Source organism: Pundamilia nyererei, unplaced genomic scaffold (assembly GCF_000239375.1).
Source record: "Pundamilia nyererei isolate P.nyererei 1_Seehausen unplaced genomic scaffold, PunNye1.0 scaffold00228, whole genome shotgun sequence".
Lineage (NCBI taxonomy): Eukaryota > Metazoa > Chordata > Actinopteri > Cichliformes > Cichlidae > Pundamilia > Pundamilia nyererei.
This window is the reverse complement of record NW_005187629.1, coordinates 779,458-806,179: the sequence shown is the minus strand read 5'-3', so window position 1 is coordinate 806,179 and position 26,722 is coordinate 779,458. Positions and strand designations below refer to the sequence as shown.

The window sequence follows — 26,722 nt, the reverse complement described above, 5'->3', positions numbered from 1 at the left end:
ATTTGTTTACATTTTTCCTCTTCTTGTTGGGAGTTAAAGCAAGTCTAAAGAAGAAAGTACTCCAAAGAAAACAAATCATTCAGACACGCAAGAGCCTGACAGATAAGTGTGCTCTCACCCCAGCCCTCTGATCATCAGTTTCTCCTCCTCTCTTCCCATGCGCACACTCAGCAGAGATCTGATCTGACCGAGAGCCGCTAACAGGTTGATGGTGTCCTCGATTGATACTGAGTTTATAGTGTAGGTTTTAGGAAGAGCCCGCACCTGCACAGACATATTCATACCTTATTAAACTGATTGACATACATTTAATATACAAGCAGAAGCACTGTTACTGTGCAAACGGAGCATGATATTTCACATCTGTACCTGAAGTAAGGAGAGATAAATGAATACACAGAAATTAACAACTTACATTGTTCTTTTCAAATAACTGTACTGTGAGAGTGCAATCTGATGTGGGACAGAAGGATTTTAAATGAAATTTTAATTCTAATTTAATGCTTTTAACACGGATCAATTGAAGAGAAGCTAATATAGGAGAAACATGGGCTCTCTTTCAAGTTCCAGTTCGTATTCTTGCTGCACCGTTCTGGATCAGCTGAAGGCGGTTCAGGGAGTTCTTATAGAGCATCACTCTGAGACGGGATCTTTCTAATATTAGTGACACTGTGCAAATAAATGAAGAACGTCCCACATGTTTGTTTGACTTGTGGAACTTGTTGTACTAGACTTGATTATCTGGTGAATTTATGACCACATCATCTGAACAAAGCTGACAGTCGGCCTCTGGTGAACTGGTAGGCAGGTCACTTTTCAACAAATTGAAAAGTAGCACCAAGGATTGTTTGCATGTGCATTTTTTGCTTTCTTAACAATTGTTTTGTTCAATCTGATCTACTTGACAGTTGCCAGATTTATTGTTTGGGACCCCAGGAAGCGTGTCACATATGGAGCAGGCTGGATAGCCGCTCCTCATATTTTCCTAAAAGAACAACTCTCACATCAGATTGTTACAAATATAGCATGACTATATTATATACATTTATTTGGAGATTCCAGTGGTATGGATTTTCTTTTCTATTACACACACAAACCTGTCCACCAATGCCATCATACTGGCGGTGAAGTAGGACAAACATAGCTCTGACCAGCTCTGGATCCTCTATAACTGACTCCTGAGCCCAGCGCACCATCGTATCGGAAATGAGTTGTTGTAAGGTACCTTAAGGAGAAGGACAGAGAAGGAGGAAGGGAGAGCAGGTCAGAGATTGAATGTCCTGAAGTCAAAGATCTTATTTACTTTTTTTGTCTCATAGCTACTACACTGTTAAAAAAAACATCGTGAAAAAACGGTAATATTCCGGCAGCTGGGGCGCCAAAATACTACCGTAAAATAACAGAAAATAGCTTCCTCATAAAAATACGGTTATTTCCAGTAATGAAAGTAGAGTTTGTTGAGCTAATTTTACATGGGATTCTGCCTTTTCCAAGTGCTTTTAGACATCAAATTAGGAACATTTTAACGTGATCAAACAATGAAATTACCTGTAAACAAGGTCAATGAATGTGGCAATATGAATCATAATGCGTAAATGTACAGAAATATACAGTTAACAGTTGGTTTAGATAATAATGGATTGCATGCCCTGGGACAGACTGACAAGTTGTTTTCATGTGCTACGTGCAGAGATGTTCTCAAACTGATCTCCCTGTTGGAGCTCAGTCTGGGGGGAGTGATTTTTGTTATCCTTATCTTTCCTCATGTGGTGCATTTTCCATTGTTATACCTCCTTCCCCATGTGATGTTTTGTGTAATGTATGTATGATCGGAGGGTAAGATGGCGCCGCCATTGCGTGCAATAGGTCGGCAGGTTTATGAAATTTCCCCTTGTGGGAGTAATAAAGGTATATCAAATCAAATCAAATCCATAGCATTACATTTGAATTCAACAGTTCGATCTTTCAAATAACGCACAGATATTTGTGAGATCATGATACATTTGTGAATGTATTTTAACAATCTGAATATGCATATGTACAGACAGACACAGTTAATAATCATGAAAATGATGTTTTATTACATTACAGTGATTTAACGTTAATTTACATTTGAAATGTGAAATCAGTCTATTTACGTAACTTTAATGATGTTCTAGAAGAACAGAACAAAACTGTGAAATGCAGTAAAATACTTTTATATTAGGATGTTTTCAGTGCAGCCGCGACCTTGTGGTTGTTAGTTCACATTCATTGGCCGATGCTTAGCGTCATGTTATTATGTGTCCCAACATCCAATGGCATGTCACATTGTTTTCATGGCCACACCATCACCACAGGTGCAGAGGCCTATTTCTGTTCAGGAATGTTGTGAATACTTTGAGATTTATATTAATTGCAATTCCTACCTCTACATTTATTTATTTATTTTGAATTTAACAGATCATTCTCTCACATAACAAACAAATATTTGTGAAATTATGATACATTTCTGAATGTATCTTTACAATCTGAATATGCACAAAAAATATATTTACAAAAGAAGTAAATTGTGTTTTATTATATTTACAGTGATGTTATGTTATTTTACCTTTGACATGTAAAATCACAGTCTACTTATGTAAATGTAATGATATTTTAGAAAGACTGCAACTGTAAAATGTACAGTAAGATACTTTGACATTACTATTTTTGGAACAGTGTAGGAATTGTACATTTTCCTATTCGTTGAGAATTACTAGCAGCTCATTTAAGAATGGCCTTACTGGGTTTCCTGTCTTTTTTTTCCTTTGGCAGGTTGGCCATCTTCTTCTTTAGATAAGCCACTTTCTCCACCAGTGACATGAGTCGACCTCGTATGGTGAAGTCACTGTCACAGTTTATGCCTCTCTCCTCGTCCAACTCTATACCTAGCAAAATGGGCAGATCAATGCATGTATGGTATGTCTACAATTAATGAATACTGACTATACACACATTACTGTTATATTTATTAAATGATATTATGGCTATTGATCTTATTCTGGCAACTGTAGTTAATGCAGCAGTGTATTGTGAAACTGACCACAGTGCCTCATCAGATCTTCATGGAAGTCTAGCAGCTGTTCTCGGATGTATTCAGGACAGGGACACTCCTGCTTCTCATCCTTAAAGTTTAACAGCATGTTGATCTGCAGATTGGTAAGAGAACCTTTAAAGCGACCATTAGATTTTCAATATAGAAATCCAAAGTACATACACATGTTTAGTTACAAGTTACAAGATGCTGTGAAAGCTGAAAGCTTTACTGAAATCATACATGTTGTGCTTTTGGCAGGACCTTTCTGCACTTTGCACAAATGAAAGCCCGGAGACCTCAATGAGCAGAAGAAACACTGTAAAGCTCAGTGGACCAAAATTCTTCCACAACGATGCAAGAGAAAATGGTCCTTTTAGGTTATTGCTGGTAAAAGTGGCTCTACAACATGTCTGTTTAGCTTCTCAGTGATCCAAGTCATGGGGGCCTTAAAAGAGCCTTAAAAGAAGGTGACTGGACTATAAAACTTTTGAAAACATTTCACCTCTCGTACAAGAGGCTTCTTCAGTTCTAAAACCAAGAGAGTCCCAGGTTTTTAAAACGGTAATATTTAAACCCAGTGGGACAGTGGCGTGGGGCAACGCCTCCCAGTGGTTTCACTCCAACATGTGAATCATCACATGTGGAAAAAAGTTGTGGATCACTATCACCAGAGGCTTTGGCTGAAACCATTGTGAGACCTTGCCTTACCTTATCATATAACCTAATGAAGTCACTTGACACAAGATGTAAGTGGGGCCTGGGGGGCCTGAGGTACCTGGGAGGGGTTGCTGGGGGATCGCTGACAGTTGGTGTCGTAAGCACAGTTGACCTAGACGTCCTCTTTTGCTCCTATAAACCATCTGTTTTCTCGGATCAAGCTGTGAATGCTGGCATGCATGAAAGATTGACCTTTATCTTTTAGGTGTAGATGTACAGCCAAGTCTTGTCCTGTTGAGGTGGCCCTTCTATGCTATGCCATGCATTTTTGGAGTGGCTGTTTGGTTTCTCCGATGTAGAGGTGTCACCTGTCCTCACTGCACAGCACAGCATACACTATGTTGCTTAGTCTGTGTTTGTTTTGTACTTGGGTCAAATCAGCTTTTGTCTGTGTGTGGCTGGGTCTGAAGTAAAGTGGGATGTCACTTTTGGAGAAAATTCTCCTGTTTCTCTTACAAACCTGCTAAATAAGGGGTGCAAAGTTGTTCTGTTTGTCTTTCTTTTCCTCCCTCGCTGGTGTCTGACCTTTTTTTTCTGTGCATCTTTGCTGACTTTATGAACGCCCAATTATGATAACCACATGTTTTAAGAGCTTCCTTTACATGTGTGTGTTCCTTCTTTTTCCCTTCAGGCTTAGAGGGAACATGTTCTGCCCGGTGGTGTAGGGTCCTGATTACTCCAGGTTTGTGTTCCAGAGGGTGATGGGAGTACTGGTCCGTGTGTGTGGGCTTCCGGTAAACTTCGATGTTGAGGTTTCCATTCTCCTTAATGTGCACGGCGCAGTCCAGGAAAGGCAAACAGTCGTCCTTTGTGTCTTCCCTGGTGAAATTTATGTTTTTAATCACTGAGTTGATGTGAGCAATGAAGGATTCTACTTTTTGGATTTTGATTTTGACCCAGGTGTCGTCAACATTTCTGTACCGATAGCTAATACTATCCCTTTAAAAGAGCCAAGAGTATACTTCAGACCCGGCCACACACTCAGACAACAACTGGTTCATCCCAAAGACAAAACTCCTAAACACAAACTTAACAACGTAGTGCATGCTGTGCAGTGTAGCGAGGAACGCCCAGACCTCTACATTCAAGAGACCAAGCAACCACTGGCATAAACACATGGCACAACAAGACTTGGCTGTTCATCTACATCTAAAGGTCAAAGGTCACTCTTTCGAGCATGCCAATGTTCACATGCTGGACAGAGAAGACAGGTGGTTTTAAAGAGGACTGAAAGAAGCATCTATGTCCACTGTGAACAGCCATCTTTGAACAGAGACGGGGCTTATGACACCAGCTGTCAGTGTTGAGATCCCTTCCCAGATGCCTTAACGCCCACTCACTGCCTTCTGACCTCAGTATATCACATGATAGGGTGGGGCCAGGTTTCACTATGGGTTCACCCTCAACCTTGGCTGATTAGCTGACAGTTTGCAAAAACTGTGTTTCTATACAAAGCCAAATTAAAATAAAATGTGTATGTAAGTCGCATTATTTACTGCTCTTCACTGAGCAAGAGTCCTCTGCTCGGCAACCATTTGAATTACAGAAAATGGTTACAGTTATATTTATGCTTTATGTTGTTCTGTGGTGTTCCCACCTGTTCCTGTGGGGGAGATCTGAACTCTTTGGTCTTCTTGGCAGTAAGGGCTGCAGACATGTTGAGTGCCAGCATCACCTCATTGTAACGAAATCGTTGGTTTTCTTGGAGACAAGCCACAAAGTCATCAGAGAAGGCCACCACTGCCTCAATACGATGGCGCACCTGGCAGTCACACAGGTACTGCAGCACATGACACATCTACACACACACACACACACACACACACACAAACAAAATGACATAGTTTAAAGAAGAAATTTTAAAAAATGCACATAGTGGCCATTAGGAAATCTCTTTCTAAAGCGATTTCGATATTAGGGGAAAGTTCTCATTCTGTGAAAAATGCCAAATCATACTGTTCCCTATCTATCATTGTAGGATTTCAACCCTCAACCTAAGTCAAGACCATGCATGACCCTACAAAACTGACAGATGACGTCAATGCAGAAATCCTGCACAAATGAATTGGTGTCATTACATCATTAAAAAGCTTGTTTAAAGCCCGATACAAAGAATGTCTCGTTTCTGTTTTTTATGGTAAGTATGATAGGAATTTTACCAGAAATTCTTGGTGTAGCTGCCTCTGTAGGAACAAGAACATTCAGAATTTGCCATAAGATCTGGGTCTTACTGCATGATTCTGGTTCTGGGTTCAGCTTTTTCTTTGATTGGGAACTTTCTGTGGAGTTCGTTCATTCTACCATCTGCTTCTAAAGATAACTGGCAATCTAAATTAGGCTGTCAATATGAGAGTAAATAGCTTTCTGTCTCTTTATGTCAGCCTTGTGATGAAGTGGTGAACTTTTTAAGAAGTACTCCATGTCTCATCCCACGAGACCTAGAGTGTAGCCCAAAGTAGCTAAGATAACTCATGGATAAGTGTTCTTGCAGCATAACTAAGTGGTGGTTTAGCGTTAACCGGTCCACCCCTAACTATAAGCTTTACCAAAAGGGAAAGTTTTAAGCCTAATTTTAAAAATATAGAGAGTGTCTCTCTATCTATTTAAATCCAAACAGGGAACTGGAAGAGGGACCAAATAGCTGAAGCCTCTTCCTTCCATTCAGATTTTAAATATGCTAGAAACCTCAAGTAAGCCTGCAGTCTGACAGAGACGTGATCTGTTAAGAAAATACAGATCACTTGTTAAGATTGGTCCCACATTCACGTGTGTCTTCAAGACACGATCTGCAGTCACAGATCACGACAACAGTGCAGTGGTTTGAATACCTGCAGCATGCTCTAATCGCTGTAATAAAATGTTATGATCAGTAGCACTGAATGCTATTGGACAAGCACAGAGATGAGTCCACTGTCAGAGGCCACAAGAAGATCATTAGTAACCTTCACTAAAGCTGTTTCTGTGCTGTGCTGAGCTCTGAAACCTGACTGAAACTCTTCAAATAAACCTCTGCAGATGATCTGTTAGCTGTTTTACAACTACTCTTTCAAGGAGTTTTGAGATAACAGATGGTTTGGAGGAAGTAATTACTTAAGTCAGAAAGATCAATCTGTAAATATTAATGGCACTGAAAGTAGCTGTACATAATGGTCCATTTGAGATGCTTATTTTTTCTCTAATGGTTCAAATTTCATTTGTGAAGAAGTTCATCACGTCATTACTAGTCAACATTAAAGGCCCAACAGAGCTGTGACTTTTTGTCAGCCTGGCTAAAGTGCTGAATACAAACCTAGGGTTGTTCTTTTGTTCTTCAATCAGTGATGAATAATAAGATATTCCAGCTTTATGGAGGGATTGAATATGAAGGAGCAAACTATTTCTCCAGGCTAAATGATGATCTTCTCAATTACTGAGACACCATTTCCTCTCTAGCTTACGTGTCATCTGCTTTAAGGTGCATATTTGTGAGCTACACCAGGGCATGAAGTACTTCTGATTTAAGGTTTTCTCTTTCAGAGGAGCAACAGTATCCAGTTGTATTAAGTGAAGATGTAAAAATATTAAGAAGATAATCGACCTCTGTGGGAGTAGCATTCAGGTTGCTGCTCTGGACACAGAAGAAGGTAACAGTGGAGTAAATCAATCTGTTGATCAATTATTAAATCATTTACTAACAGGGACTTGGAAAAGACGACCGTATTATTTAAAAATTCTATGTGAAAGGGCCTTTATGGTATGTGATGTATTAAGTTATTATAATTTCTCCGGTACTTCGATGATGCATAACTGCACAACATATATTTACCTTTGCTCCCATGTCTGATTGAGACTTTTGCACAACTGAAATTCTTCTTCTGTCTTTACACTTGTGTTGTGTTTTTCCAAGAAACCAGAACCATGTGCTTACATTGGATTGTTGAATATTCTGATTTAATTTCAGTATACTGCTCACACCATCTTGGCACCTGGATGTCTATGATAAAATGTCTCAAGATTTGTCATAAGCTATGTTTTTTTTACTTTGTTGCTTTCTACAGCTTTGTTATCACAGCCAGAGAAGCTGACCTCAGTGCTGATCACATCAGCTTATAGCTAATGTCCTTTTACACACACTACTTCATGTAGGGATTCCTATTTCGGCATGACCTCTACACAGTCTGTAAAATCACTTAGGTCAGGTAATATGTGAGTTAATGAAAGTTGTATCAGTTGTCACTGATGCCTGTTCAGTTCTACGCTTTGGGTCTTCCTCGGTCTCGAGATTTCCTTGCATGCACATGGAGGGTCCTAGTTACTAGTTGGAATAACTATAATAATCCCAACTGAAATATAAACAGAATATGACCTTTACCTTAGCAAACAAAAATGGTAAACAACAGTGAATTTCTATATAAGAAATGCATTTCCAAACTGGGAGTTTCTACTTAGTGTCACCTGGAGTTTTACAGGCTCTGGCAGCTTCATCTCTAACAGTCCTTCTTTGGGGACATTCAGCACTCCCTCCTTTCCTCCTCCTTCGGCTTCACCCTTCTTTAGCACCTCCAACTCCATGCAAAGTGCATCCTGCTTATTGCGTCGTTCACAGAACACAGAAGGTTCAATCAGTCGGAGGATATTCTTCAGATCTCCGTTTTGGAAAACGCCCATGATGAGCATAGTATATAACAGCTTGATGAGTGGAACAAATAGAAACTCTGTGCTTCCTCCTACTGGGTCCCGTACATGCATGCTTCCCTCCCGTACTGCCTCTGTCAACATCTCAATGGTTTTAACTTTCAGTATATCTAAGGGGAATTCAGGGCTGTACTGGAAACAATCTCCTGATCCACTGTTGCCGTTGTTAAAGCACGATGGTCCGGGCCTGGAAACAAAATTTGGGGATGTGAAGTGCATTCTGGGTCTCAAAGAGGTGCTGAGTCCAATGCCTGGCAGGCCATGTTTCTTCTTTTCATTTGGGAACAGAGTGATGCTCTTTGTGTCATTGGTCATGGGAACAATGTACTCATTGTTCATCATGAGGCGAGCTGTAGCATAGCTGCTCAGGTGGATGTCGATGAGGAGGTCATAGTAGCCAGCACGAAGAAGACCTGTGAGGACAGACAGAACAAGTTTGACGTCTGCCCTGTAATGTTTACATGCTTCTTTATCATGTTCAGTACTATTGCACATATTAATTCTTCTTATGTTTATTGTTTTATGGACTATCTAAGGTGCCAAGGTCAAAAAATTAAATGAAATGAAAAAAAATTACACTACTCATATTCTTAACCAGCTGTCCGATTAAGGGTTGTGGTTTTACTCAGACAATTGGAACAGTATTTTATAAGGCTAACGCTGAGAAATAGACATAGATTCAGAAAAAAATTCAAGAGTTTCTATAAAGTAGGTTTACGATATAGAAAATTGAGAATGAGAATATGCTTTATAAGCAGTGTGTCTGTTACCTGGCATATATTTATTCTCTATAGCGTAAAGGAGCTGTGCCTCATCCACGTGGGAGCAGAGGGCATGAGCTACTCGGTTGTTTCCCAGAGCACAGATGGCAGAGTACAGTCTGAGGGTATGGTAGTGAAATTTTAATAAGTCCTTCTGCTCTGACAGTTCCAGGATATCCAACGACCTGAGCAACAGAAAGGTACACACTGCATGAGAAATGTGAGGGAGGAAGGATGAAAAGGTGTGTGTGTTTAGCTGTGTGGACTGTACCTGTTCTCCTCAGGTATGTGCAGAGACATGAACTGCAGAGGTTTGTTACACTGCACCAGCCAGCCATGTCGATCATTTGCTCTGGATACTGAGACCTGGACAAAAGTCATACACAACATACGCTACATTTGAGATTATTTTTCAGTACTACAGAAAACTCTATATGAAAAGATATTTATCCATCCATCCATGAACGGCTTATCCCAGCTGCCATAGATAGAGACAGAAAACCGTTACCTATCGGGCAATTTAGACTGGCCAATTAACCTAGCCCGACTAACTGCATGTCTGTGGAAGGAAGCTGGAGTACCCAGAGAGAACCCACACAAACTCAGGAAGAATGTGCAAACTCCACACAGAAAGGCCCCAGCCAGGTGGTGGAAATGAATTTATTTAAATCCCACAATAAAAATCCATCCCTCCATCTATTTTCTTCCTCTTAATTGGGACCAGGTCACAGGGCAGCAGCCTAAGCACCTCCCACAGGACTCCCCAAGGGACATGGTCAAATGTGCTGCTGACTTCGACTGAGGACATTGTCGGGTGTTGGAAGGAATGCTTCGCAGATTTCCTTAATCCCACTGACACGTCTTCCTTAGAGGAAACACCCAAACTCAAGTATTTGCTTCAGCCACTGCCCCGTTCTGCTTGGCCTGTTGGTACCCACCGGCTGCTTCCGAAGTCCTTCAGGCTAACCAAGCTCAATAGGACTCCTTCCATGGCTGATGGTTCCCTTCCCCTCTGGGGTTGACCATCTGGTTCGACATGTGGTTCGGTGGTTGGTGCATGACAGGCACCAACCACCTTGCGGCCACAACTCAGTGCAGCAGCTTCAGCAGTTTTGGTCCTGAACGTGGACCATTTGGACTCAGTGTCCCCAGTCTCCCTCGGAATGCTGTCTAACTCTGTTGGAGGTGGGAGTTGATGCAGGCGAAAGGGATATTGGATACCCACCCCATCCCATCAGCCCAGCACATATTGCACCTGACCCCTACGGTGCCTCCTGCAGTTTACCATGACCTAGCTGAAGTATTTAGCAAGGACTTGGCTCTCACACTTCCTCCGCAGAGACCATATGACTGTGGAATTGATCTGCTCTTGAGGGCACCACTCCCCACCAGTCACCTGTACAGTCTTTCTAAGCCGAAATGGGAGGCCATGGAACACTAAATCAGTGATTCTCTGGCAGCTGGAATAATCCGCCCTTCCAAGTCCCCACTCAGGGCGGGGTTCTTCATTGTGGAGAAAAAGGCCAAGTCCCTCCAAACAAAATAATGATAAAGAACAAGTATCCCCTGCCATTGTTATCTTCTGCTTTTGAACTGTTACAAGAAGCCACCATTTTCACAAAATTGGATTTAAGGAATGCCTATCATTTAGTAAGGATCAAGGAAGGGGATGAGTGGAAAACAGCTTTCAATACCTCCCTGTTATATTTCTAAAATGTGAGTTCCAAGTTCAGTCTGTCGCTTTTTGGGGGGTTCATTGTGGAACAGGGATGGGGCGATCGTGACTCAAGAGTTGGGAGTTTGCCTTGTAATCGGAAGGTTGCCGGTTCAAGCCCCGGCTCCGACAGTCTCGGTCGTTGTGTCCTTGGGCAAGACGCTTCACCCGTTGCCTACTGGTGGTGGTCAGAGGGCCCGGTGGCGCCAGTGTCCGGCAGCCTCGCCTCTGTCAGTGAGCCCCAGGGTGGCTGTGGCTACAATGTACCTGCCATCACCAGTGTGTGAATGGGTGGATGACTGGATGTGTAAAGCGCTTTGGGGTCCTTAGGGTCTAGTAAAGCGCTATACAAATACAGGCCATTTACCAGGGCCAGCTGCAGGTGGATCCAGCTAAAATTAAGGCAGTGGTAGAATGGCCGGAGCCCCAGACCCATAAGCAGCTGCAGAGGTTTCTGGGCTTTATAAATTTCTACAGCAATGATTTCAGTGGCATTGCTCTGCCCTTTGCATGTTTAACCTCTCCCAAAGTTCCTTTCCAGTGGGCTCCTGTGGCGCAGCAACCATTTTCCGAACTCAACAATAAGTTTGCCTCCATGCCCATCTTGCTGCAACCAGACCTCTCTCAGCCATTCATAGTAGAAGTGGACACGTCGGATCTGGGAGTTGGAGCGGTGTTATCCCAGCACTCTGGGGGTAAGCTTCACCCATGTGCATATTTCTCTCGTTCAGGCTGAGCGGAACTATGACGAGGGAGATCGAGAATTGCTGGCCATAAAGCTCGACTTGGAGGAATGGAGGTGCTGGCTAAAAGGGACGGAGCAGCCACTGATCATCTGTAAAGGCCGCAAAAACCTCAAGTACCTACAAACGGTGAAGCGCCTCAACTATTGCCAAGCCAGGTGGGCCCTGTTCTTCACTCGGTTCAATCCGACCATCCTGCCTGCAGCCTGCATCATAGGGGCCCTCACATGGGAGACTGAAGGTCTAATGAGAAACGCAGAGTGGGAAAAACCCGACCCTGGAATGGGCCCTCCTAACTGACTATACATAACCACCGCAGTGCGTAGCAAAGGGATTCAGTGGGCCCACTCTGCTAAGTTTAACTGTGGATAAGAACCGCACAATAACACTGATGTAACGCTTGTTCTGGTGACCGTCACTAGTTCGAGATGTCCAGGATTTTGTTTCTGCTCGTTATACCTGTGTGCATTATAAGGCCTCCAACTCTCCACCAGTTGGGTTTCTCAGGTCCCTGCCTATTCCCAGGAGACCCTGGTCGCACATCGCCCTGGATTTCATAAGTGGACTACCACCATCCTCAGGTAATGCCACCATATGGACCATTGTGGATTGTTTTTCTAAAGCTGCACATTTCATTGCTCTGCCCAAGTTTCCCATCCCCTTGGAGACAGCAAAGCTGTTGACTGTTCATTGTTCTGCCTTGGCATAGCTCAAGACATTGTGTCCGATTGGGGTCCACAGTTCACATCATGGGTTTGAAAGGAGTTTTTGCTCTGTTCTGGCGGCCCAAGTGAGTCTTTCCCAGACCAACGGGCAGGCAGAGAGGGCCAACCAGGAGCTAGAGGCAGCTCTATGTTGTGTGGTTTCTTCTTAACAGTCCCACTGGAGCTCTCAGCTGTCATGGGTGGAATATGCCCATAAATTGATGACCTCCTCAGCCAGCCAGTGTCACTGTTTGAGGTTTCACTGGGATATGAACCTCCGCTCCTTTCCATCACTGAAGGGGAACCCTCAGTTTAACACCATATCCATCGTCCTGCCTTTGCATTCCTGACATACACGTTGTTCGGCCAAGCTTTAGCTATCAGAAAAATGGCCTCAGTTTTGATTTTAGAATATTTTGGTATATACAGTCGTGGCCAAAAGTTTTGAGAATGACACAAATATTGGTGATGAATTAGAATAGCAGACTGGATGCGTTACAAAGAAGGGTGATACTTGAAACATAGGCAGCCATCAATGTGTTGCATGTAAAGGCCTTCACAGGCAAGTATGTTGTTGCTACTAAGATCGCACCTAAATCAACTGGATCATCGGATTATCAGATCATCAAGAACTTCAAGGAAAGAGGTTCAATTGTTCTGAAGAAGGCTTCAGGGCACCCAAAAAATCCAATAAGTGCCAGGACTGTCTCCTAAAGATGATTCAGCTGCTGGATCGGGGTGTTGGCCATCACGGAGTTGGCCATGGGGGATACTATTGTCAAACACGATAATTTCAGTTTTCCTGTCATTTAGAATAAGAGAATTACCTGCGAGCCAATTTTTGACCTCGTGCATGCACTCGTGAAAGCCGTGCAAAGACATAACGGGATCATCAGTTAATTCGAAATAGATCTGTATGTCGTCAGCAGGACAATGATCCCAAGCACACCATCAATTCCAAGTCTAAATGAAAAAAAATATATACAAATGAACACTTTGCTAAAATTCCTTCATAGTGCTTTGACAGATTTATGGCCAAGGATGGCACAACCAGTTATTACTGCAAATATTTTGGATTTACCTGGGTTATGTTTGTCTAATATTAAAATGTGTTGGAGCTTAACCATATATTAAATATGTTAAAAAAAAGAAGGGAAATAAATAAGAAATCAGCAACAGGGCAAATGTTTTTTTTTCACATGATATTATATTTAATGCCATTTGAGTCTCTATGACAGATGACATAGAAATGGACTATAAAATGGGCCATTACTTGAAAAGCTGCCTTAGACTATTAAGCTCTTTTTACCAGAGAAGATTTGACAAGTTTTTCATGGGTAAAATCCACATACTAAACTCTGCAGCGCAAACCACACATGTGTTTTCCTTACAAATGTGGCACAACTTAAGGGGAAATAATCAGTCATGCCAGTGGCATGAGATTTAATTTAAAAGTAGTGCTTTATTATATGAGATGCTTATGAAGGGCGGATAGTGTACACACTCTGCATGAGTTTGCAGGTGGCAGGTTTGTGTCCCGGGTCTGTAATAGTAATGCAGAACTATAGTAAGACACTGTTACCTTAAGGAAGTGGTTGGAAACACGACTCCATAAAACAGGAGTAAGAAACTGTACGTGCAGCCGTGGAGGACATTGGGAAACTGGGTTCTTCTTCTCACTCTTAAACAGACCAGCTGATAGAGGCATCACATTCTGACAGGACACAGAGAAAAAGTTGGATAATGACCAAATACATACATATCTATATATATATCTATCTATATACATCTTTCTCTCTATATATATATATATATCTACTAAGAAGCTGCTGACAATAATGGACTTGAATAACTTCATTTAACATGTTTCAGGGCCCACTCACACAGCAGAACACCCCTTTTGACTTGGTCTTCACTTATGGTGTTACCATTGACCATTTGCATATAAATGAAGTTGTTTTCAGTGATCAGTCTCTTTTATTAATTATTTTACCAAGAGTCATTCTCTCAGTTCTTCCCTTTTTTTATTGATGTGTGTGTGTGTGTGTGTGTGTGTGTGTGTGTGTGTGTGTGTGTGTGTGTGTGTGTGTGTGTGTGTGTGTGTGCTCACCTTAATACGACCCAGTTCAAACTGGAAGACATTAGGACTTGTGGCCTTTGCAAAGACTGCAGGGAACAGCTTAGTACTGGGTTCCACCTGTGCATGGGAAAAGTTTCTAAAATTACCTATAAATGCTGAGGTGATCTGTCAAATATAATCTTTGGACTGTCAAAGTCCATAACTGCCGCACTCTGAAATTTTGAGACACAGTGTGCAGTCAGAGTGTCAGATTTAGTTTTGTTGTGCTGGTAATACTGAGTGTGCAGTATGAGACATGCCTGAGACACACAAAGTAGATTTGTACCTACAGTTGTGGTCAGAAGTTTGCATACATTCATCATAGGAATGTCATGGTCTCTTTCAAACATTTGCTTTGGTGTCTCACTATGGGGAATGCTCTCGCGGGATTGTCCTCAGAAGCCTCTATGTCATCAGGGAGGTGCCGCCCTCCTCCCTATAAAAGGATGTGACGCAGTGTCATTCAAATTCCTCTTCTAACTTCTTAGAAGCCCCATCTCTCCTGACTGCTAACGTGAGTGCTAGCTTAACAGTCTATTCAAGCAAGCTAACAGCTTGGTCACCGGGCGCTAGCATGACTCACGTTTTTAGTTTGCCTACTTTTCACCATAAAGCCAAGTTGGAGAGCGTGTTAGCTTCCACCGCGCCCCACACGAGGGGTCATGCTTGAAAGACCACAGCACAGATTTCCACTGGTCTAATGTCCATTCCTTGTGTTTCTTGGCCCATACAAATCTCTTCTGCTTGTTGCTTTTCCTTAGTCGTGGTTTCTTAGCAGCTATTTGACCATAAAGGCCTGATTAACACACTCTGAACAGTTGATGTAGAGATGTGTCTGCTACTGGAACTCTGTGTGGCATCTATCTGGGCTCTAATCTGAGGTTAACTTGTGATTTCTGAGGCTGGTGACTCAGATGAATTAATCCTCAGCAGCAGAGGTGACTCTTGGGCTTCCTTTCCTGGGGGTCATCCAGCTGCCATGCAGACATTTAAAAATCCCTCACCGCCGAGTTCCTCTGGAATTGCAGAACCCACTGGCCTAGGAAGCACATCCTGCCTGCTGTTCAGACCACAAGAAGAAGCTGACCACCTAACATCCCCCATGGATGAGCTGGACCAGCACATGCTCTGTGTTCCCTTCAGGACCCAGTTCCAGAGCCCATTTGAAGAAGTGTCTTCTGCCTGGGACCCGATTTTAGATCACGCAGTGCACATTCCAATAAAGAGACGACAAGATGCTTTTCAGCTGAGTCAAGGGTCACAGTCTCACTAGCACACACAGTTTATTAAAAACTCATCAAGTGCATCCAGGGCACAGGAAAAGTTTGTGAAAAACACAGAAAACATGTTGAAAACATATTGCCCTCACACACAAACACCACTGGGGTCCATTTCCTTGTGGTACCCAGCCCCATGAATGCTGGGCAAAAACAGGCCAGGGTTGCAGAACCTGTTTCTGCCACAAGAGGAAGCCAAAGCGCCCTCCACTGTGGGCTGCCTGGCTTTGAGCCCTCTCTCAGCAAGACCAGAAGGGTGGCAAGCTCTCCCTACACCAGAGTGGGTTGTGAGGACATTAGAGCAAGGGTACTGCTTGCAATTTGCAACCACCCTTCCCAGATTTTCCAGAGTGATTTTCTCTCTTGTAAAAGGCGAATCATCCAAAATTTTGAAAAAATAAATATTTACGTTGTGAGAAATATCTCAGGAGCAGAGCTGATGCAGCTTTTACTCAAAGAATTTTCTTGTTCCCAAGAAGGGTGGAGGACTGCGTCCGACTGGACTTAAGGGCACTAAAGCCGCATCTCAGGTCGTACAAATTCAGGATGCTGACAAATCCCACTCTAGTGTGCCCAGGAAATTGCTTTACATCAACAGACCCTTAAAATACCATATTTTGACATTCACATTTGCCCGCCTCACTGGAAATTCCTTTCCTTTTACTCTGTAACAGCTGTTCTCTTTTTTTCCCCAGGAGCTGTTAGATAAAGGAAATGTCTTCCCAACAATTAACGTATATCTAGCAGCCATTTCAACCTGCATCACCCACTAGTCTGCCATTTTATGAAAGGGCCACAGACGCCCGTGTCTGAACCTCCCTACGTACGAGCTCCTGGTCCTGGCAGCAGTTTCACAGCCACCATTTAAGTTTCCCCACAGTGGGATTTATCAGAGAATAGTGGTTACGGTATAGAGTAACCTCAAGTTTTTAAAATGTTCTTCTTTCATTGTAAAATGACTATACAGCATACATGTTTAATGACTTCAAAAAAACAAAAGGATTGGATGCACATGTTTGTGTGTGTATACATATATATATATATATATATATATATATATATGCCTTCTGGATAAAGGTTTTGTGGTCAGACAAGACAAAGATTGAGCTATTTGACCACAAGCAGAGGAGTAAGATGAAGTGGAGTGGGGCTTTTACACCAAAGAAAACTGTACTAGCTGTCAAATCTGATTGTGATAGCATCATGCTTTAATGTAGTTCCGCTGACTGTGGCATTACTACAATGAACAAAGAGGATGGAACAATTAAGCTAGAGCCGGGGTCCCCAACCCCAGGACTCAAGTCCAAATCCAGACCCCAAGGGAGTTTTGCCTGGACCGCAAAGCATTTAATCCTTTACTATGTAGTTAGGTAATTTACTCCTGCCGGCTGCGTGGCTGACTTTTGAACAGGTGTGAGAGGCAGCTATGTGGGTCAGCAAAATTCTGGTCCACACTCCAAGCCAGCTGGTGGCGGTATTGCACCACCAACCACCAAAAAAAACAACAAAGAAGAAAAAACTGCAGGTCCTCAACACAGATTGCTAAATTACAACCCTGGGAGATAGTGCTTGCTGATAGTACAATGGTGACTTTGTGGTGCAGAGTGAGTAAAAAAAGAATGGCTTTGTCAAAAATGCATAAAGTCCACGAAAATCGGACATTAAAAGATAAATGGACAGGCTTCGCTCACAACTGACTAATGAACATTTGCATGCATGCTTAAGAATTGAACTGAGCCCATTTCAACCAAAGTTTAAAATGCTAGCTGCAAATGTCCCTGCAAGTTCCTCCTACGAGGAGAGCCAGCACTGTTCTGGAATATGTTCTAAGTTACGTTGTGTTGGGTTTGTCAAACATATTTTCTGCGCCGTTTAAAGCACTTGTTGGTTTATGTGCAATACATGTTGTGTAGATTATTGCATAATTTCATTGTTAAACAGTTTTTTGTTTAACATTCGTACTTTAACTGGATTGCATTTTTCTGTTCAGCAGATGATTTAATAAGCGTACGAATTATTGATCAGTAGTTACAAATCTATATTGTTAGTTAAATATTAAAGAAAATATTTTTGTCGTTTCATTTAAAAGGTTCGGACCCCAGATTGATTGGATGACGGAGGTAGTGGACCTCTTGCTATTTTAGTTGGAGACCCCTGAGCTAGAGGATGGTCCCCAAATTTTGGACCTCAAATGAAAAGTGAGATGGTTGAAATTTGGGCACAACTGGGTGTTACAAATATCCAGAACATCCAGAATTATGGCAGAAGCGAACTGGTAGCTAACGAATATGTATGGTTGAGGTGTAACTTGCTAATTGACATTCAACCAAATATTAGTGGATCTTATATCTTTTCACTAAAAATCCAAAATAAATTCGAACTTCAATCTATTCAGTCATTCCACAATTCAAAGAAATCAACACAAGCCTAAAATTGCCATCACAGTATTTCCCACAATGACTCTCTGTTAACTTGTGACCACAACTATAGTTGCTAGCAGTACTACAGTACTGCTACCTGCATTTTGTTGGAAGTGTGATAGCAATTTCTGCCAAACTGTTGATTTAAGTTTTAATTTAAATCTAAGATTATTTCTTAGCTACATTCCATTCAGTTTTCTTTTAGACCTTTATTTGAATTCAGTGAGGGTTTTTTTTAACTTTGCCTCAGTACACCACCACACTGGATTTTAAAACAAACAATTAAGATGTGATCAAAGTGTAAAATTTTAGCTTTCATTCAGTGGGTTTCAAATTCCCTGAGTAGTGAATTACAGCCATTTTTATAGTGTCCCATTATCAGGGGCTCAAAAGTAATTGGATATGAAATATCAGGATTGATTTTAATACTTGGATTAAAATCTTTTGTCAGTGACTGTCTTAAGTCTAGAATCCAAGAAATCCCACAAGATGCTTTGCAGGAATGTTACTACACCCACCTTCAGCTTCCAGCAAAGGCTAACCTGGAAATCCTGTCAACTGAAAGCAGCAGTCCACAAACTGCTGGAAATAATTTTACAATTTCTTGACTCTTGTGGTGTTGCTGTGCTGAGAAGTGCATTCCTTCTTTTTAAGACTCTGATGATTTGCATGCAAAGTTTATATAATTCTTGACAGGTTAAGTTGGTTGTGCACATTAATTATTGCTTCCTTCACTTGCGTCATATTTCTTTGTACATCACATTGCTTGAAATCAACTCCAATGATTAATGCTACACTTCAGTCACATCTTCACTGTTTTAGAATACACTGTGGTGTACAGAGGCAACATTACAGAAACTGGTTAAATGTCCAACAACTTAGAGATCCATATATGTATTTTTTTGATGAGTCAGTGGATGCCTGGTTCATTAGTAGGCGAGGAAAGGTGGAGGACAACATAGTGTGTTTGTAGATGGAGACATGGTTTTATCAGAACTGGTTCAAAAAACAAAAAAGCACCTATTTTCTTGCAGAATAAAAAAATAAAATGATGTACAAAAATGAAAACCTGGAATCAAAGCATACATATTTACCTGGTAGTATGTGCTGAGTTCTTTGCCATTGGCTGTGAATGTCAGCAGACCGTTTGTAGTGTCAACCAGGCAGCCAATCTCTAAGCCGTTGTTCCTCCCCTGAGTGGGGCTGCTGCTTTCTCCACCCCACACCATGTAACAGTTGCTGCGTTTTATGCTGCAGGACACAAGTGGAAAGTAATGTAGAGTTAGGTCCATAATTTTCTGTTGTGCCTCTGTACATCACAACAGTGGATTTTAAGTCAAACAACCAATATGTGACTGAAGTGCAGATATTCAGCTTTAATTCGAGGGGTTTTATAGAATTTTTGCATGAACGTCTTAAGATCTTTAATTATTTTTATACGTAGTCTCTATTTTCAAATTATTTGAAAATTGAATTGGCCAGTTCCTTTGTTTTTCAGACTAAATGGTAAATGGACTGGTTCCTATGTACCACTTTTCTACTGCATTCTAGCTAAGACACACACGCACACACACACACACACACTCATATTCAGAACAATGCATTCGAGAGCAACATGGGGTTAGCATCGTGCCCCGTTCTTTAACTGCATCCTGTATCTTCTGGATGAGGTAGTTTGCATGTGTTTATGTGTTTATCTGGATCTGTGCATTTCTCGATGTTTAAGTATTTTAGTGAATGAGTCAGTTTGTGTCTGTAAGCCTTTACAGGAGTGTGTGGTGGCTGCAATAAAGAAAAGTGAGTTTTCCTAAGATTGCCCGGTACATTAATGGAAAATGTTGTGCTGCTCTAAACAAGATGTTATGATGGTGTAGATGTGCGTTATGAATGTCAATAATAATTCAGTGTCCAACATAACAGTCCCAAAAGGCTTAAAATCCAGGCTTCCTCGGTGTATTGTAGCACAGATTAATTGCTGACTTTAATTTTGAATATAAGCTCCAAAGAGATGGCAGTACAAGTGAGAAAGGTCATCATAGAGTTGAGGGGTGGGAAGTGCTGAAGTTCAAATACTTTGTTATTCTGCTTAAGAAGAATTTTCAGGTATCTCTATTTTACTTGACCATTTATTTTCTGACAACTTTTTACTGTAAACCCTACATTTTCACACAAATATCTGTACATTCTTTTCCTTAAATTTATAAAAAAGAAAAGGTGTATTGCTTTACATTGAAGACATTTGAAGGGAGTTTTTAGTTCCCTGCACTGCCGCCTTCAAACGTCAGACCAATTTCAGCCTAAATGGAGGGAACAGTAACACACTGATGTATCCGTCACCAGGGCTGATCCCATACAAAGAGATGAAAGAAGCAAAAACATATAATTTGTGCATTATTTATAGCTCTGTGGTTATAATTGAGCCAGAGCCATCTGGAACTGCGTTTTTGGTGCAGATGTCCTTAAGTTTTAGTCGCAGTACTTCAGCATCTAGTAAGCCCTAAGGAAGAGTGAGCATAAAGGGAGCAATGGATTTTTTTTTTTCAAATGCAGGGTTTCTAGAACGTTTCCAATCCACAAACATCATTGCAAAAACTGTGTGCATGCAGTTGGTCATATCGTGTGCTGGTGTTTTTCCCAACGACACTAAAGAGTGCAAGGTAATCTAAGGAGCTTGGAGAGAAAGTGACTGGAACTCATGAAGATGTTTAAACTCTCATCCAAGAGGCTTCTTCAAGTTCTTAAACCAAATGGTGGAGAGTCCGAGGTCTTTAACCCTTAATGAGGGTTGTCCCTTAAGAGGGTCGTTAATCATGTGCTTCATCACATTAGCCAGGGTTGAAAAAGGGAGTGGGTCTACCACTGTGAGACCGTGCATCACCCTACGATTTGACCTATTAGGCCACCTAACACAAAATGTGAGTGGTGTTCAGGGAAGGAATCTGCATTGTAGGTGGCTGACAGTTCGTGTTCTAAGCCACCACCTCTGTTCATGATGTCTATTTACAGTGGACATGTATCACGTCTTTCAAATCATCTGTCTTCTCAGTCCAAACTGTGAACACTGGCATCCTCGAAAGAGTGACCTTTGATCTTTAGGTGCAAATGTAGAGCTGGACTAGGGCTGTGCAATATGACCAGAATCTCATATCCCGATATAAGACATCTATCGTCCGATAACGATATAAATCACAAAAATTTAACATTTTCTGCAAATTCTATCTCACCTGTTGTACTTCAGCTTGGTGATGCACAATATCACAAACAAGAGGCAACGGGCAGAAATATGACATCAAAGCCAAAGTTCCAGAAGCTGCAGTTCCTCTAGAGGCCACTTGAGGCTGGCTCCAAAAGCAAATCAATCCCCACAGACTCCCATGTTAAAATGTCCATTTAAAAAGCTTTTTCATAGCATTGCTTATATCCTACTGTATGGGAGGTTTCCCAGTTCATAACATGTTTTAACAGTCATCTATGGTGTGGCTGTGACTGAGAAAATGAAGGACACAGGACACCCACTGGCTAATGACAAGTCATTCATGAGCCCACCATTCGCTGTCAGATCCACCCTTTATCATGACATCTAGTGTAGCTACAGCCAACCTTGCATAAAGTCTATGATAAAACATAAACAAGCTGATAAACAGGTGAAACATTCTTACACTCACGCAAAATCCTGCAGCTCTGTTGCAACATGCCACTCAGCCCAGAAACCTATCCATACACTTCCACAAGAGACTTGACTAACCTCTCATGAACTTTGCCCTTTTCATCTCCCAGGGTAACCGTGACAGTCCGGACCTTGTGCAGCTCAAAGCACGGGTCGTACTGATGGAAGTCAGAAGTCACCCAGCCTACCCAAACACTGCTGGGCTCCTGACCTGGGAAGATCCGCACTGAATAGTAGTACTGCAGAAAGAGCAAGAGGTGCAATCACATGTAAACCAATACAGGAGTTAAAGCACACTGAGCATTTTGAACCAGGTTCAGCAAAAAACATTCATCTCCTATAAATCAAGCCACACTTGCTCACTGGATTTATGAGCTACTCATCATGACAGTTGTCTTACAGTGGAGGCTTGCATGAGGAAATCAGAGCTAACTCTGTCATCAGCCATCACCTCCTCCGATACACGAGCAGATGAGGGACAGCTGTTGTCTGGCTTGTTTCTCTTCAGCGTCAACCTGGTAGATTGGATTAAGAAATAAACACCATGAAAGAGAGGAAAGAGATTGCTAGAGTTCAAAACCTTGGATAAATATCACAAGAGGAACATTTAACAATCTGAAGCCTCATTAATGTGATGTTAATGAGTCAAGGGTTTGTTGAGAGGATGGAGGGATTACCGCTGTTTGAGCTTGGAGGGCTTCTCCTGGTTATAATCTTTGTGGTTGTTGAATTCATCTCTGTCGGGTCCATTGGGACCATTATGACTGTGAGATGACTTCATCAGGACCTCAAAATCTGACACATTTTCAAAGTCCTCCAACTCCTGCAGAAACACACAACTGAATGCACAACACCACTGCAACAGGAAGTAATCAAAGAAGTCCTGACATAAATCTGTTAAACTCTGTTTTAGGTCACTCTGTATAATATCACCCAGACCTTTTAGTCACGGTTTGTTCAGTGGATTCATGAGACTTTGTAAAAAAACTAAGAAAATTGTTAAAAAATGTTGTGAAGGAGTTGAACATGATTTTGTTCAACTAATGTAGTTAGATATCAGTCGCCATGTTTCACAGCAGCTTTAACAGAATCACTACGACTACTATAACATTATTAATTATAAATTATTACAACGTCACAAGCTAGAAAACTGTGAGAGAAGCCAGGTGTCAGATATCAAGTTAACAGTGTTGTAAAATGCCACCTAAATCCAGAGCAGAGACAGAATCAGACGACGAATATGGGACTCTTATGACTTGGTGTTGCTACAACAGCAACAGGAAAACTTTAAAAGCTTTGTCAGAGTCATTATGGATTCAATAAACTCCAGAACAGAGGCAATAAAAAGTGAGTTATACAAGATCTAAACAGGCCTTCAGTTTACACATAAAGACGTGGATCACATAAAATCTGAAACTGAAAAATTGAACTCTAACATTCAACGTGTGTGACATTCTGTTGGCTGTCACTAACAAGATGGCGTAACAACCTAGTAACTGAGCGTATTGTGGAGTCACTGGGGGAGACCTGAACAGAGGAGAAAGTGAAGAAAATTCTTTCAGAAAAGCTACAACTGGAAATAAACACACCAAGCCCCACACTTCTGCACATTGTTTGTAACAAGAGGCGATTTGAGTTACTGCTGCAGCTCAACGCGGATGATCATTCTCTTCAGACCTCTAACAAGGCATTTTTGCCCAGAGAACTCCAGCTCCTGCATTTGCATTTATGCATTTTTGATTGCATTTATGTGAGTTTTACAAAAAGTATCTGTTACCCTCTTTGGTGAGAAGAGGCTGCCGTTTGGTGGGCACCTGGTTTCGGCACATTCTATGGGCATGCTAAGTCTGTAGAAGGTAATGTCAGTGTAGCTGTTCTGTGAGCCGAAGGACTTCTGAGTGACCTTCAGGCATGGACACGACTCTATTGTCTCGTCTATCCTCGTCACCTGAAAAAGAAACACAAACATATGTTTTATTCAGCTCAGCTTATTTTTTGGTTATTTATTCAACAGGTTTGTTAAATATTGAGAATGTGTTGAAATGTATCCACGGTCCGGTCCTCACCTCGATGTGTTGGTGGTGGAGGGGTACTGGTACAAACTGAGGGAGCCTCTTGCTAAGCCACATGGTGACATCCCGGTTCATGTTAACAGCAAAAGGCTCATAGCCTTCTTGTAGGCCACAAATGGTGAAGTACTTTAAAGTGCTGACATCTTTACCAAAGTTCATTCTCCCAGCCTGACACACACCCAGACTGCAAACTGGTATAAAACCTGTGACAGACAAAAACAGTCAAATCCTATAAAACATATATTAATTATGTATCTTAAAATCTGCGCACTAGATAATCTGCTTCTTTCACATCTAAATGCTATCATAGTCAGTGCTCCTTAATCACCAAAATTATGTTTTGTTTTTGCCTCTCTGGCCAAGAAATACGCCCAACAGGTTTATTTTCCCAAGCAGACCATTACGGCTTTTGCTGGTCCACTTGATTGTCATAGGTTATTTGATCTTTTTTTTTTTTTTTTTACATTTTAAGTTATTACAATCAGAATGGACAGGACCGGAGGACAGAAAAGAGAAAGAAGAAGAGAAGAGATGTTGGGAAGTGAGTTATCATCAAAACTATTCTGACATATTTACCTTTGGGAGCCTTAAATCAAAGAAGACAATGCTAAGAAATGAATCTGGTAGACTTATCGGCTGCTGTCCAGATAAATAACTATTAATAAAACAGAGGTATAAATATCCTGTTTCTAAAAGTGGAGTTACTCTGACTTCCACGAAGAAACCTGAAGCATTCAAAGTGTTTTTTGCCATCAGTCTTAAACTAAACTGCAGTTCAAAGGATATGCTGGTTAAGCGCCTCGGCATCAGCTTGTAAGATAGTAAATGATGACTGTGTTGTATAGAAGGAGATGCACTGTGCACTTCATTGATCTGTTTAAAACACTGGACACAGTGACAATTGCATAGACAGCCAAATAATAATTTGGCTTCGGCTTAAAAAAATGACAGACTCTGTGCTTCCTTAGGAAATGCCCATTTCCTGCTCCTTCCCTAATTTTGTACAGCCTCTGTATTGGTCTTCCACTTCAGCTGGTTGTATATGTGGACACCTGGATCCTTATATTCCTCCACCACATAAACATATTCTTCTAGGATAGACATTTGATATCTCTATACTGTCTTAAAATTGCTGTGAAGAGTTGGTATCTTACACTCTAATATAAACAGCTTCTTATTGAAAGATATCCTATATTTCATACAGTGTATCCAGATGTTGCACCTTTGTGATAAAAGCTTTGCTTTTCAATTTATTTACTACTGACGAAATATATTTATATCTATCATCATTGGTTTAAAAATTAACTGGCAACAGTATGGTCAGTCATTTAGTTTTTTTTTTTTTTTCAAATGCCAAAATTTGCTGGTTCCAACCTCTGTGTTAAAAGTTTTCTAAGTAACGACTGACATTTTAAGAGTTTCCTACAGAAATAGTCAGCTGTTAAAAAAATTCATAGTTACAAACTTTGAAACATAGGAGAAACAAATTTAATTAAATGTAAGAAACACGCTAACAAAATTGACAGACTAATAATTGAGTAAATATGTTCTTTCATCAGTTATTTACCCAGAAGAACACTTGGGCCACCTGCTTTCCCTAGTTGGTATGTTTAGTAAGATTTACTCTTTGGTCTTGAAAATGAGCAGTGTCTCCTGTTTTTACAAATGCATGTGCTGTCCAGGACAGAGTACTGACCTTCACCGACTTCAAAGTCCTTGAAGGCCAGCTCTGATCCAGAATCATCCAGCAACACTTCTCCATTGAGTGTGAACATCATGGTGTGCTCATTCAGATCCACCATGCAGCCCACCACATCTCCTATCTGCCAGGCTCGGCCAAAGTGTTCATTCCCCTGGTGCCAGCGCTGCACCTAGAAAACACATTACATGCAGGGGTGCGTGCACACACATGCAGTTACAGGGATGATCAGTGTGGAGATGTAGTGGTGTTATTACCAAGGCTTTTGTCTACCCATTAGAAAAAATATTGACTGTTTTTGCCATTTCTATGATGCTCATAGTATGAATCAAATTGTCTATTCATCCATCCATTGTTTAATGCTTATTAAGGTCACTGTGAAAGTGGTCTAAGTAACCAGGCCAGGCCACTCTCTCCTTGGCCAACACAAGATGTGTGCGGGTTCAACTCCTTCAAGTTGAACATGAAAGACCTGGACCAAAGATTGCTGATGTCATCACTGCACTGGCAGTCTACCCATCGGTTCCCCACTCTTCCCCTACCCACTCATGAATACAAAGCTGAGATACTTCAAGCTTTTTCACCTGGAGCAATAATTTGTCTCCAACCTAAAGTGTCCAGTCAGTCCTTTTACAACTCAGGACCTGATCTCAGAATAACAAGTGTTAAAAGAGATTGTATTTTTTCATAACTATAAGTTGGATTAAGAACTAATCATAGGATGTAAAACTGACTCATTTATTAAAAATGTAGGTTATTGTAAAGAGGCTGATGTTTTTCATTTTTCTGTGTAAAGATAATGAACATTCACATTAGAAATAAAAAAAAAATTCCTGAATGTAATAAATAAATGAGATTTGTGAAATGACTGCACCTTGAAGCCATCAAAGACAAATGCCTGATCATCAGAGCCCAGCTCCTGGTCTGGTAGACATCCTGGCCTGGCCCAGCCGACCCTCATCTCTCCAGCTGTTAGAACCTACATGATTAGGACCACATTAATATCCAGTTTGGAAAGTGTTTTACAAATATAATAAAAGGCATACAGTGGGTCAAAAAAGTATTTAGTCAGCCACCGATTGTGCAAGTTCCCCCAC

The 26,722-nt window shown here is 41.3% G+C and overlaps 1 protein-coding gene across 1 annotated transcript in view; it reads right to left on the bottom strand.

Annotated features, from left to right (window-relative positions):
- ryr2a (ryanodine receptor 2a (cardiac)) overlaps positions 1-26,722 on the bottom strand; it is a gene marked incomplete at its 3' end in the record, with an annotated part of 131,382 nt that overhangs the window by 97,444 nt on the left and 7,216 nt on the right. Inside the window, exons 8-25 of the mRNA XM_013914831.1 lie at positions 26,500-26,604; positions 25,623-25,797; positions 23,921-24,129; positions 23,632-23,802; positions 22,532-22,677; positions 22,255-22,369; positions 21,933-22,093; positions 19,282-19,438; positions 14,482-14,568; positions 13,954-14,085; positions 9,482-9,576; positions 9,220-9,395; positions 8,210-8,862; positions 5,373-5,573; positions 3,065-3,170; positions 2,766-2,909; positions 1,098-1,225; positions 119-264 (exon numbers count right to left, since the gene is read on the bottom strand). Of these exons, the coding sequence (XP_013770285.1) occupies positions 119-264; positions 1,098-1,225; positions 2,766-2,909; positions 3,065-3,170; positions 5,373-5,573; positions 8,210-8,862; positions 9,220-9,395; positions 9,482-9,576; positions 13,954-14,085; positions 14,482-14,568; positions 19,282-19,438; positions 21,933-22,093; positions 22,255-22,369; positions 22,532-22,677; positions 23,632-23,802; positions 23,921-24,129; positions 25,623-25,797; positions 26,500-26,604 (3,107 nt within the window). The remainder of the gene's footprint in view (positions 1-118; positions 265-1,097; positions 1,226-2,765; positions 2,910-3,064; positions 3,171-5,372; positions 5,574-8,209; positions 8,863-9,219; positions 9,396-9,481; positions 9,577-13,953; positions 14,086-14,481; positions 14,569-19,281; positions 19,439-21,932; positions 22,094-22,254; positions 22,370-22,531; positions 22,678-23,631; positions 23,803-23,920; positions 24,130-25,622; positions 25,798-26,499; positions 26,605-26,722) is intronic.